This window comes from Coenobita brevimanus, chromosome 24, assembly GCF_032717465.1.
Source record: "Coenobita brevimanus isolate Jiangsu-jjx chromosome 24, ASM3271746v2, whole genome shotgun sequence".
Lineage (NCBI taxonomy): Eukaryota > Metazoa > Arthropoda > Malacostraca > Decapoda > Coenobitidae > Coenobita > Coenobita brevimanus.
Window position 1 is genome coordinate 29749757 of NC_136977.1, and position 12602 is coordinate 29762358.

General features: G+C 41.0%; 1 protein-coding gene across 1 annotated transcript; it reads left to right on the forward strand.

Annotated features, from left to right (window-relative positions):
• The first annotated feature begins 361 nt into the window (after positions 1–361).
• On the forward strand, positions 362–12156 carry LOC145393335 (zinc finger BED domain-containing protein 5-like). Its single transcript, XM_080267437.1, has 4 exons — positions 362–474; positions 10446–10516; positions 11496–11621; positions 11771–12156. Exons 1-4 carry the CDS (start codon positions 362–364, stop codon positions 12154–12156), a joined length of 696 nt encoding a protein of 231 aa, XP_080123563.1.
• Positions 12157–12602: the final 446 nt, after the last annotated feature.

Sequence of the window (12602 nt, forward strand, 5' to 3'; positions counted from 1 at the left end):
AACCTCTCCACATCCATTCCACAAGGGTGAGCAATATTCAAGCTGAGAGCACACATGACTCTTATTAATTATAGTCAACTGCTCATCAGTGAAGAAGTCACGGACTCTGTACAACAATCCAAGTTTTCCTGAGGCGGCCCCAGCAAGTGATCCAACATGAGAGGTCCAGCCGAGGGCACTGCTAAGTGAGACGCCAAGAACCCCAATACTCCCGGAGACGGGAACATTAGTAGCACTGAAGGTAATGTACGAATCCGGCAACATCTGTCTACTAGTAAATTGCATATATTCAGCCCTTCCAGCATCAAATGAGACAAGGCTGCCCTGTCCCCATTCACTGATCGAAGACAGATCCCGATCCATGGAGACGGCCGTACTGAGTCAAGAGGCAGAGACATCAGACTTTGTAAATGGGTGTCCGAGTGTGAACGAACTATGCAGTGCTGAGCCATCTGCGCACGAGTGGATGGGACTGTGAGTGACAGACAAGAGATCACCAACATGAACCAGGAACAGGGCTGGCGCCAGAACTGACCCCCGCAGCACGCCGGTGCCAACCGAGTGAAAATTGGTATATGCACCATCCACCCCCACTCCCACCTTCCCGTCACCAAGATAAGAAATCAAAGGAATAAATGACGCCAGTCCATAGCAAGGGAGTTTGGCCAGCAGGGAACGGTGCCATCCTCTGTTGAAAGCTTTAGAAATATCAAGAGCTACTGCATGAGTTTCTCCATGTAGATCAATTGATTGATGGATGGCATGAGCCAAGAGACTGAGTATGTCAATGGTGGACCCCTCGTGGGGAAAACCACACTGTCCATCACCAATCAAGTTGCTGGACCCAAGATGTTCAACAATGTGCTAATTAATTAAAGTTTCAAATACCTAACCAAGAGATGTGACAGCTATTGGTCTGTAATCAGAGGGGTCAGACGAACTTCCTTTCTTCGGAACTGGGTGGATACTGGCTTCTTTCCATGAGTTTGGGAATAAAGAAGTACGTATGCATAGTCTGAATAATTTAGCTAGAACAGAGGCAAGTTCAGGGGAACACTTTTTCAAAACAATTGGCGGAATTCCATCTGGGCTTGGAGCTTTGTTGGTAGGTAAATTGTCTAGGATGGATTTTACGTATCTTGTCTATATTTTAAGTGGGGCAATTTCAGGAGAGTCAAGTTCTAGTACTGGGACATTCTGGCTGGTATCGTCTATGGTAGAGTTTCTGGCAAATGTACTGGCAAAAATATTCACTTTCCCACGCAGGTCATTTGCAATGTTGCCATCTGAAGATTTTAGTGGGGGAATGGAAGATGACTTGTTAAAGTTATTATTGAAAGAATTAAGTGTTGACCAGAATATTCTATTGTCATTAGGGTTGTTAAGTAGTTCTGATGCTTGCTTTTGAAGAAAGTTTGATTTAGCTAGATTTATTACAGTTTTTGCATGATTTCTAGCAGTTTTAAATTGAGAGAGTGATTCAGATGTTTTTTATTTTAAGTAAGAGTTCTATGCTAATGACTTTTGGGCTGTTGCTCTGGCACAGTTGCCATCAAACCATTTTGGAGAGTTCGATCTTTTAGCGAACTGTTGACTTGGTATGAATAAATCCATACCAGCTAGTATTAAGTCACAAATATGGGACTGGGTAGAATTGGGATCACTAGAGAAGAAAGACTGCCATGGAATGTCAGCAAGATAATTTCTAAATCCATCCCAGTTTGCCCTGTCAAAGTGCCATCGGGTCACCCTGACAGGTTCAGAACGGGGAGGTGTCGGGGGGGGGGGGTTAACTAATGAGGCTTTGATGAGATTGTGGTCAGAGGATCCAAGTGGTGACAGTACCTCTATCCTGTATTGATCTGGGTTATTTGTCAAGAATAAATCCAAGAGAAGGGCATTACGATCAGGATTATCAGGTATTCTGGTTGGTTGCTTTACCAGCTGGGTGAGATTAAACGATTCCGCAAACAGCTCGCACTCTAGAACAGCGTTGTCAGTCCTGGCAGAATGCAATAACCATTCAACATAATTAAGACATGATCGATTGTTCTGGAATCCATGCTGTGTCTTCAGTGAGTTTATCTTCTTCCAAATGCTTGACAAGTTTCTTTCCAACTATGGTCTGCAAAAATTTAAAATAAGGCTGATAATCAGCAAAATGGCCGATAAATTTTCAGATCCTTGTTTATTGGCTTTTTCGAATGTCTGAGTTACATTTGCTAGTTTCCAGTCATTAGTATGGTGCCACTTCTTAACGGCATATTGTATATTTGAACTACAGATTTCGATATTTCATTATTCACTTGCGTTAAAAATTACAGATATTCTGTCATCCCAGGGGAGAGGGAGAGAGAGAGAGAGAGAGAGAGAGGCATGACAACCATAGCTCACACAATCAGTACAACGTTTCTCCGTCACTGTCTACTGCTCTTATTTCTTTATGTGTAGGCCTAGCCTGCTTAATGCCGTGCGCACTCATAACTGTTATATTATTTAGCTCACTCTTTCACCTTGAAAATGTGACGGCAGAGACAAGTAGAAGTAACACTTTATCTCTCTCTATAGTTCATTTTGTGGTAACCACTCAATGCTCTCCGTTTTCTCCCTCTGGATTATCTGTTCTCCTCAGTCCTTCTTTATCTTGGAGAAACACAGAAGGGATGTACAGATCTTCACTACCAGACATGAAGGGGACATCAAAGCTCACACTATCACCGCATCTATTCACTCCTGCTCTACTCACTTTTTTATTTATTTTTTTTTTTTCAGCGTGTCCTACTCTGAGCGTAGGCTTCCTTGTTCTCTGAGGTTCAACAGTTCTCCTACTTACTTATCCTCCACGCTTCAACACTTCGGCGTTAACACCCACCGTCCATATTGAATGCATGCTAGGGTTGTCTCATACAGGACTTGTGTATTGGTATTAGCGGGGATGTTTTTACATGTCGGTGGATTTTATGACAGATCAGTAAAATCTGTTTTACAGAGATCCCACTTCTTCATTCATTCATTCATTCATTGCCAGACGCCATGTATCCCAGACAGGGTGGCCAAGGGCTTAGAGTTAAATGTTTTACAGGGAGGGGCACTAATCCTCCACCAACCCCACTTGACACGTAGGGATGCCAACAGCATCTGGTGTTCCCAGGCGGTCACCCATCCAAGTACTAACCAGACCCAACCTGTTAATTTATTTATTTGTTTACTTATTTATTTATAAAAGGTACGAGAGTTTCGGCCCAAGTTTAACACTCTTCCAGTCAAAGTCATGCAGACACAAAGAAAAAATACAGTTGATAGAGTGTTTCCTCAGCGTTGCAGGGTTGCTTTCTCTCCCCTTGTGTGTGCACTTAATGGCATTCCTCGCGCGACCGTCTTAATCAGGATGTGATGAAGGAAAGAAGGAAGGCGATACCTGATAAATTGGTAATATAAGGAGCCCTCACGCCCTCCATCACCCCCACACCTTCACTTAGGCCAGGTTCACTCCAGTCTTAACAGACCCCCAAGTCATAATATTTTTCATTTACTTGCGCTCGCAGAGCGAAAGCGGATGTTGTGTTGAGCAGTGTGTGTGTGTGTGTGTGTGTGTGTGTGTGTGTGTGTGTGTGTGTGTGTGTGTGTGTGTGTGTGTGTGTGTGTGTGTGTGTGTGTGTGTGTCAAAAAAGTTCAAACAGCTTTTTTCCTATTTTAACAATATTTAGTGGAAGGATTGAGGGTCAGCCAGTGAGAAAACCTGCTAACACAACATATAGGTCAGTGGTGTTGATCACAGGGATGGGCCAGACTGTAACCTAGCAAAAGCAACTTATCCAGTTTTCATCCAGGTAAGACCAAACTTGAAGAAATGTCGAGAATGAAGTATTTCGCTTTTGAGAACAAGCGGTGAAAGGTCAAGATCACAGGGCAGGGTCAGGGTTCGACCCAAATGTGTGAATGTTTATAAAATAACTCAGAGAGTTTTCATCCGAATGCAATCAAGCTTACTGGAAGGGCTGAGGATCAGCTAAGGAGTTAGCCTATTGTCTCTGAGAACAAGTCACAAGTCAAGGCCACAAGGAAGTTTAACTTTTTTTTTTTTTTCGATTTGCACCAAACTCTGAGGAATGGTTGAGGAGAGTGCAAGAATAAAAAGTCACAAGTCAAGGCCACAAGGAAGTTTTTTTTTTTTTTTTTTCTATTTACACCAAGAATAAAAGGATTCGGTTTTATGTACAGTTAGTCAAAGATCAAAGTGGCAGGGAAAAGTCAAAGACCAAGGTCACTGGGGAAAGTCAACTCAAACATTTCTTATTTCATTTCAGTCAAAGTTGGTAAATGAGATAAACATTAGGTAATAAATGAATCCAGTTTTGAGAACAATCAATGGTCAAGATCAAAGATCAAAGATCAAAGTCAAATATCAACCTTTGTGTCTGTGTGCAAAGAAAATAATTAAAACACTTACAATCTGTTTTTCATGAAACTTGGTGGATAAATTAAAGGATCACCAAAGTTATTGACCGATTGTATTTTCCATTAGATTACCGGTCAAGGTCACATTGCAAGGTCAGCTTTAGCAGCTTTTGTCCGATGGTGACTGAACTTTGTGAAAAAGTTTATGTTAAAGCTACTGTTATTCGTTCTTAGGAACATTCAGACAGAGATGAAGGTCGCAGGGAAAGGGCACTGGGCAAAGTCAACTCGGTTTTGATAATATTTTAACCAAAATTGGTTGATGGGTTAAGCGTTTGACAAAAATCAAGTCATTCGACTTTGAGTGTAATCCATCAAAGGTCAGGGTCACAGAGCAAAGTCAGATATTCGATCCTCAGACAGCTGGTGAGCGTGTTTCACTCTGTGAGTACTCCTGCTTGTTCTGTTTATGCTGTTGTTGAAGTGGTGGTGATGGCTTATGTTATTTGTCACCGGCTGTGCTGTTGCTGTTGTTGATGATGTTATTCTTGTTTTTATTCTAGTTGTTTTTCTCTGTTTTGTTGTTGTAGCCAGGGTACTTAATCTCTGGAATTTATGGGTTGGATTGCTAATGCTGTTGCCGTTGTTAATTTTCAGTGGCCATGATAGCCTGGGTTAATTATAATTTGTCATCAGTTGGGGATGGTAGCCCTCTGGCCGGTGTAGAAAACGGCACGTATCAGGTGTTTATTCCCCTCATGGCTAGGACCGCACACATTATATTCCAGTTAATGTCCGACAGTTTTATCCAGCTGAGCGAGGGAAAGGTCTTGTTTTCTATTACCAGTTACGCCAGACAGTTTTCTTCAGCAGAGAGTAAGTCTTTGGAACCTGAATGTGTTAAGTAGCCTGGGTACTAAGATGAAAGGAAACAACATGAGTAAAACAGTTCATGAGGTGTAAATTTAGCCCATGTGAGGTGTAAATGTAGCCCATGTGAGGTGTAAATGTAGCCCATAGGAGGTGTAAATGTAACCCATATGAGGTGTAAAAGTAACCCAAATCACGTGTAAAAGTAGCCCATAACAGGTATTAATTAGCCCATATGAAGAACAAATGTAGCCTATGTCAGATGTAAAAGTACTTCACATCAAGTGTAAAAGTAACCTGTGTAAAGATAAACGAAGTCCATATCAGGTGTAAAAGCAGCCCTTATTAATTGTAAAGATTTTTTTTTTTTTTTACAGCAGAACGGAGAAAGGAAAAACAAACGAATAAAAAAAAAAATCCACATACCAGATTACTGGTGTCCTCCATTTATTAAATATCTGTAACAGTTGGACCTGAACAGATGTAGTTTGAAGTTTGGAGGGAAACAACTCTGGGGAAGAGAGTTCCAAAGAGTTCGGGGAATGAAAGAATTCTGACAGGCAGAAATTCTGCAATATGGCTAAGTGACATTCCAGTCATGTATGCTACCAGATGCCCGTGTAGCACGAGGGAAAGCATGGAGAGGTGGCACCATGGACGCAACTTCGTCTGAGCATTTGTCATAAAAATATCTGTAAAATAATGCAAGGGAGGCAACATTCCTTCTTACTTGTAGGGGAAGCAGTTTGTTTATAATATCAGGGTTATTAATAATTCCAACAGCTTTGTTCTGAATTTTTTCTAGTTGTTTTAATGCAACCTCTCCGCATCCATTCCACAAGGGTGAGCAATATTCAAGCTGAGAGAGCACGTGACTCTTATAAATTATAGCTAACTGCTCGTCAGTGACGAAGTTACGGACTCTGTACAATAATCCAAGTTTCTTTGAGGCGGTTTTAGCAAGTGATCTGAGAAGAGAGGTCCAGCTGAGGGCACTGTTAAGTGAGACGCCGAGAATTTCAGTACTTTGGAGATGGGAATATTAGTACCACTGAAGGTAGTATACGAATCTGGCAATATCTGTCTATTAGTAAATTGTATATATTTGGTTTTACTAGCATTAAATGAGACAAGGTTGTTTTGTCCCCATTCACTGATCGTAGATAAGTCTTGATTTATGGAGATGGCTGTATGAGTTGACAGTTAGAGATATTAGACTTTGTAAATGGGTGTCTGAGTGAGAATGAACTATGTAGTGTTGGGTCATCTGCATATGAATGGATGGACTTGTGGGTGACAGATAAGAGATCATTAATATGAACCAGGAACAAGGTTGGCGCCAGAAATGATCCCTGTGGCATGACGGCGTTAATTGAGTGGAAATTGGAATATACATCATCTACTTTTTCTCTTATTTTTCTGTCACTGAGATATGAGGAAAGCAGAGGAACAAAAGACGTTAGTCCATAGCAAGGGAGTTTGGACAGCAGGGAACGGAGCCATACTCTGTCGAAAGCTTTAGAAATATCAAGGGGCATTGCATGAGTTTCTTCATGAAGGTCGATTGATGGATGGATGGTATGAGTCAGGAAATTGAGTATGTCAATGATGGATCTTTCGTGGCGAAAACCATATTGTCTATCACTAAATAAGTTGTTGGATTCAAGATGTTTAACTATGTGCTTATTAATTAAAATTTCAAATACTTTACCAAGAGAAGATGTGACAGCTATTGGTCTGTAATCAGAGGGGTCAGAGGAACTTCCTTTCTTTGGAAGTGGGTGGATATTGGCTTCTTTCCATGAATTAGGGAATGAAGAAGTACGTATGCATAGTCTGAATAATTTAGCTAGAACAGAGGCAAGTTCTGGGGAACACGTTTTCAAAACAATTGGAGGATTTCCATCTGAGACTGGTGCTTTGTTGACAGGTAAATTGTCTCGGATGGATTTGACATATCTTGTCTGTATTTTAAGCGGAACAATTTTGGGATATTCAAGTTCTAGTACCGGGACGTTCTGGCTGGCTTCCTCTGTGGCAGAATTTCTGGCAAATGTACTGGCAAAGATTTCTTTTTTCCCACACGGGACATTTATAATGCTGCCATCTGAAGACTTTAGTGGGGAAATGGATGATGACTTGTTAAAGTTATTACTGAAAGAACTGAGAGTTGACCAGAATATTCTGTTGTCATTAGGACTGTTAAGTGGATTTGATGCTTGATTTTGAAGAAAATATAATTTAGCGAGATTTATTACGTTTTTTGCATGGTTTCTAGCCATTTTAAATTGACAGTGATTCAGATGTTTTTTATTTTAAGTAAGAGTTATATGCTAATGATTTTGGGCTGTTGCTCTGGTCACCAAAAAGAAGATAATCTATATCCGATGTAAATTATTAAAGGTAAAAGTAAGGGCAGACGTCTTGAGACCGTAAGCCACGGAGCTCATCTCCGTATCTAATGCCTTTGAGCCTGTGGCGGGTTATTCACTCAATATCCTGGGTGACAAGGCCATTGCATCATTCAGCTTACCACAGGTACATCCCTTTGATGTTACCCTTGGTACTCATTTTAACTGCCAGCTTTACAGAGGGTTGAAACCCGAATTGAGCGACACCAGCTACCAGCGTCAGAATTTGAACTCTGGCGCTAACAGACTGGCAGCTTCCCAGTATCAGCCACTGTGATCAATATAAAAGTAGTTTGAGAATTATACAAATGATAAAACTTGCTCTGTATCATAAAAATAATCCATATGTGTAAAAGTAGCCGATATGAGGTGTAAAACTAGCTCATATTACGATAAAGATAGCCCGTTTATGGAAGAAAAAATTCTCATATCTCAAAAAAGTAATTCCTCTCTCAAGTTCTGTACTTGTTCCAAAGCGAGGTATAGTACGTACAGTCAGGGATAACAGTTCAAACTACTGTTCCATTGCGTCTGCCTTATACTTGGCGATTGTCCGTCACTTTCCTCTGTGACGCATTTTGTCCGTCACTTTCCTCTGTGACGCATTACATCAGAATCATCTGTGTACATCGAAACATACCAAACATCTCTCGACTTAGGAATATTTAGAAATGTGAAAGAGATGAAAGCATCATTGCGAAGCATCTCCCAAATTAGGAATATTACCCAGCAAAGGGAAGCGAGAAATAGAATAGGTGAAATATGAGGCAGAGGAAAAATACCATGCCTCTGTTAACTTAGGGATATTAGCCATCAGACGGAAATGAGAAACGGGAGAGGTGAAATATTAGGCAGAGAAACTTAACATGCCTCTTTCAGTGTAGAAAAATTAGTCACCAAAAAGAAGTGAGAAATGGAAGGGGTGAAATATTGATAAGTGAAACATATCAAGTCTCTTAAATTCGGATAATTAGCCAGAAGAAAGAAGTGAGAAGCAGAAGAGGTGATTTTTTTTAGGGGAACTTTGTCCACAAGTGGACGACGGGTTAATCAGTAACAATTGTTTGTGTAGGGGTGTGGTGGAGGGAAGGTGGCCTTCGGGATGTGCTAGACAAGCTGGTGGGTAATATTGTGGCTGTACTATCACCCATCCCTTCAGCTATGTCCCTCTCTTTTTCTCTCTCTTGTAAAATATCAGGCGACAGCAGGAATAACCTAGTTCAGTAAACATTTATGGGAATTCCAGCAACTTTTTACGAAACTGCTGTGAGTGGTTAGTCAAGTGGGAGAAGGTAGACGGACAAAACTAGGTGTGTGTGTGTGTGTGTGTGTGAGAGAGAGAAAGAGAGAGAGAGACAGAGAGAGAGAGAGAGACCGGCAGCCTCCCATCACAAACCCACAAAAAATCACTCCTAGCTCATCCCTTTTTCTCCGTAACTCAGCCAGGCTCTTTAACCGATACCAAAAAGACCACATCGAACCTTGACACTGGATTCCTAAGCACATCGTGTAATTTCATGAAGTGGACGACACGTTCTGATGCTACTGTCATGATTCCCGGGTACAAAATGCCAACTACTGTCTCACCTGTAACATTCTTTACAATTGCCCCTCCGTCTATTATTTCTTTGCAAGTATAATCCACTGAAGAAACAGGATTCCATATTTATAAACATTCGCAAGCTGGACTGTATCTATATATATATATATATATATATATCATCATCCGTTTGAGTATCCATTGCAGGACCGGCCTATCCCGACCGAAGTCGGGACGATACAGCCAATGTATCTCTACCAAGTGGCTTAGGCTGTCTGGTAGAGATTGTATGTAGGGTGAGAAGTGCTTGTAAGTGTAATTGTAGTGTTGGAGTGGCTTTGGATGTGTGTGTAGTCTGTGAACCAAGTGTAATCGGCCCACGCAAGCCGACTGGGTGCAAGCATACTATACAGTAAGCGATACTGGTTCAACCACAACACCCCTTGTGTCCGCCAATGCAGTACGTGGCCGGATGAACATTCCCAAAGTTTATTACCCTGGCGGGGCGCGAACCCTGGTCCACCCGTGTGCGAAACGCACACTCTACCACTGTACCACAGAGGCTCCATATATATATATATATATATATATATATATATATATATATATATATATATATATATATATATATATATGTCTCTACTAATACAGATGTCATTCACTTCACAAGGCAACTAGAGTGAATATTAAAAGTGAATAAAAAGAAAAAAAATGATGATAATAGTATAAATGCTATTGACTGGTTTATTTTGCGATTGATTAGAGATTCTTGATAATTACGGCCACTGATATTAGGCGAAAAATCTCAAATGGGTGTTTAAACTTCTCGACACACAGTCATTCCATGCTTCATCTCACCAGATTTTTTTTTATTACCCCAAGATTAAGAGAGACTTTTCGAACTGGAGGGATTATATTATGTCACCTTCACTGACTTCTCGACGATAATAATTTCTTCGTTTTATTCCTACTGTATCCAGCCGATCTGATTCAGCTCAGGAGAGACTTGCCTTTTAATTACTCATTCCTAAGTTGAATAAAATCGTATGAAGGGCGCAAGGACAAAACTTTGAACAGGCGTCACTCACCATACTGAGGGTGAATACAATGACGCCTTCATTTATTTCATTTTTGTTTCCTGGAGACACTTTAGCCATCTTGAGAGAGACCATACGAAAATGATTTTCCATTACTAGACACAAACTGAATTCTCTACAAACTTGTAGCGATGAAGTGATCAAGCCCGCCGACTCTATCAACGCCGAACCAGTCAACACCGACTTTGCCAACACAGATTGTAAACGCCAACTCTGTTGATACCGAATCCGTTAACGCCGCATCTATCAACGCTGATACTGTCAACATAAACTCTGCAAACATTGTATCTATCATCGCCGACTCTGTCAACACTGACTGCCAACATCGCGTCTATTAATGTTGACTTGTACATCGAGTCAGCTTGTCATTCGCATTTTCTCCTTTCCCGTTTCTATTCCATTGCGAGTCATATATTTTATCTCTGATACAGTGTCATATGGTCTTCGGTATCTGGTGCTAGGAATACATTATTCAGCAAACTCGTTTGCTAATCTGATTTGATGTTTTTAATTAGGCTGCTAAGCCCGATGTGTGTATTTTCTTCCAGCTAATGTCACAAAATAATATTCATCCTGGAGATAATCACGGCATCAAGAATGTGTAATACCTCAACACAGTAACACCTTTTTTTTTTATATTCATATTATATCCAGACGATTTTCAGCACAAAGGAGACTTTTTGAAATGGAAAGGTTATATAATACTTTAATTAACCCCCAGAACTACGAAAGTTTCCCTTTCAGTGAGTATGGTCGTTTGGCGATAGCCAGAGCATAAACAAGTCGACAGTAGTATTTAAAGGGTTATTCGTTGTTGATTCTTTAGCCCTCACACTTGAGCAGCTATCCCACTGGAGAGCCACATCGTCTGGCAATAGGCAAAATGATGTATAAAAATAGTCAGTCTAGGGAAGAGGTTCATAACCCGGGGGCGCGCCCCCCTAGGGGGGGTGAGTAAATTCCAGGGGGCGCGAGCCAGGGGAAAAAGTAGGAATTTCTCTAATTATATTTGTAATTCTCTTAACAAAAGCGTGGCTAATATCAAGATGAATATGAAAGAAATACAAAATATGCTTGGACGGCTTTATGAACGACGAGAAGTAGCAATATTTCTATATTCACAGCAGAGGGCAGATCTCCATGACAAGTTTCAGTCTGAAGGCTTTCTGCTATCTCTAGCCTACCTGGTGGACATCTTCGAAGCGCTGAATGCAATCAACCTTAAACTACAAGGAAAAAACATCAACATCATCATGCACCACGACACCATTCGAGCCTTCATGGCCAAACTCGACCTCTGGAAATGTCGAATTCAGGATGGAAATACAGTCAGTTTTAGTAACTTGGATTCTGCTCTCATTCACAGTTACCTTGATTCTGAGTTGAAAAAAAAATAATAATAATAATCACTCCTCTGACTGACTTGAAAGCAGAATTCATCAGATACTTCCCAGATATAGATGAGAAGCATGAGGCCTGGAAGTTCATCAGGAGCCCATTTCAATGTGAAGTAGCTGATGTTTCGGATGAAGTGCAAGAGAAGTTTCTTGAGTTCAAGTTCAACTCCTCAGCTGCGGAAGTCTTCAAAGAACTGTATCTTGAGACGTTCTGGGTCAAGTGCCTCCCTGTTTACCCTCTGATCTCACATCAAACTCTTCGGATTGTGACAATGATTGGATCCACGTATCTTTGTGAAGCTGCGTTTTCCATACTCGTTGCTGTCAAGACCAAGTACAGAAACCGGATGAACGTTGAAGGGGACTTACGTTGTACACCCTCTGGCATTCGATCACACATTCAAGATCCGGTAGCTAAGAAGCAGTGTCGGGTGTCCCATTAAATTAGTAAGAGAGTAACCTCATTAGATATGCTAGATATATTGTTTGCACAGAATTCATGCTCAATAAAAAGACTAAAAACACCAATTTTTTTAGTTTTTCCTTAAAATCTGGGAGAGAATTTTATCAATTTAGTTGAAGATGCGAGGGGGACGCGGAGGGAAGGACCAACTACTACAGAGGGCGTGGTAGTAAAAAGGTTAAGAGCCACTGGTCTAGGTCAAAGGGTAAGCCCCTCCTACTATGAGAGGATTCACCATTGCTGAAATAAGTCGGCTGATGGTAGGAAGAATTTACTGTAGATAGATAGACAGATACATATCAGAGAGTGCAACACCCGTGCACACCCAATGTTCTAGGTCTGAATAGTTGGCTGTGACGTTGATCATAGATATATTACTCTTAAAACCGAATTACTCCATTTTTAGCCCTTAGCACTTCCACCAAC

Coding starts and splice junctions, on each gene's coding strand:
- LOC145393335 (XM_080267437.1), top strand. CDS start 362: ATGGAGACGGCCGTACTGAGTCAAGAGGCAGAGACATCAGACTTTGTA. Junction 475..10,445: donor GCGCACGAGTGGATGGGACT/GTGAGTGACAGA, acceptor ACAAACTTGTAG/CGATGAAGTGATCAAGCCCG. Junction 10,517..11,495: donor CGACTTTGCCAACACAGATT/GTAAACGCCAAC, acceptor TGCTATCTCTAG/CCTACCTGGTGGACATCTTC.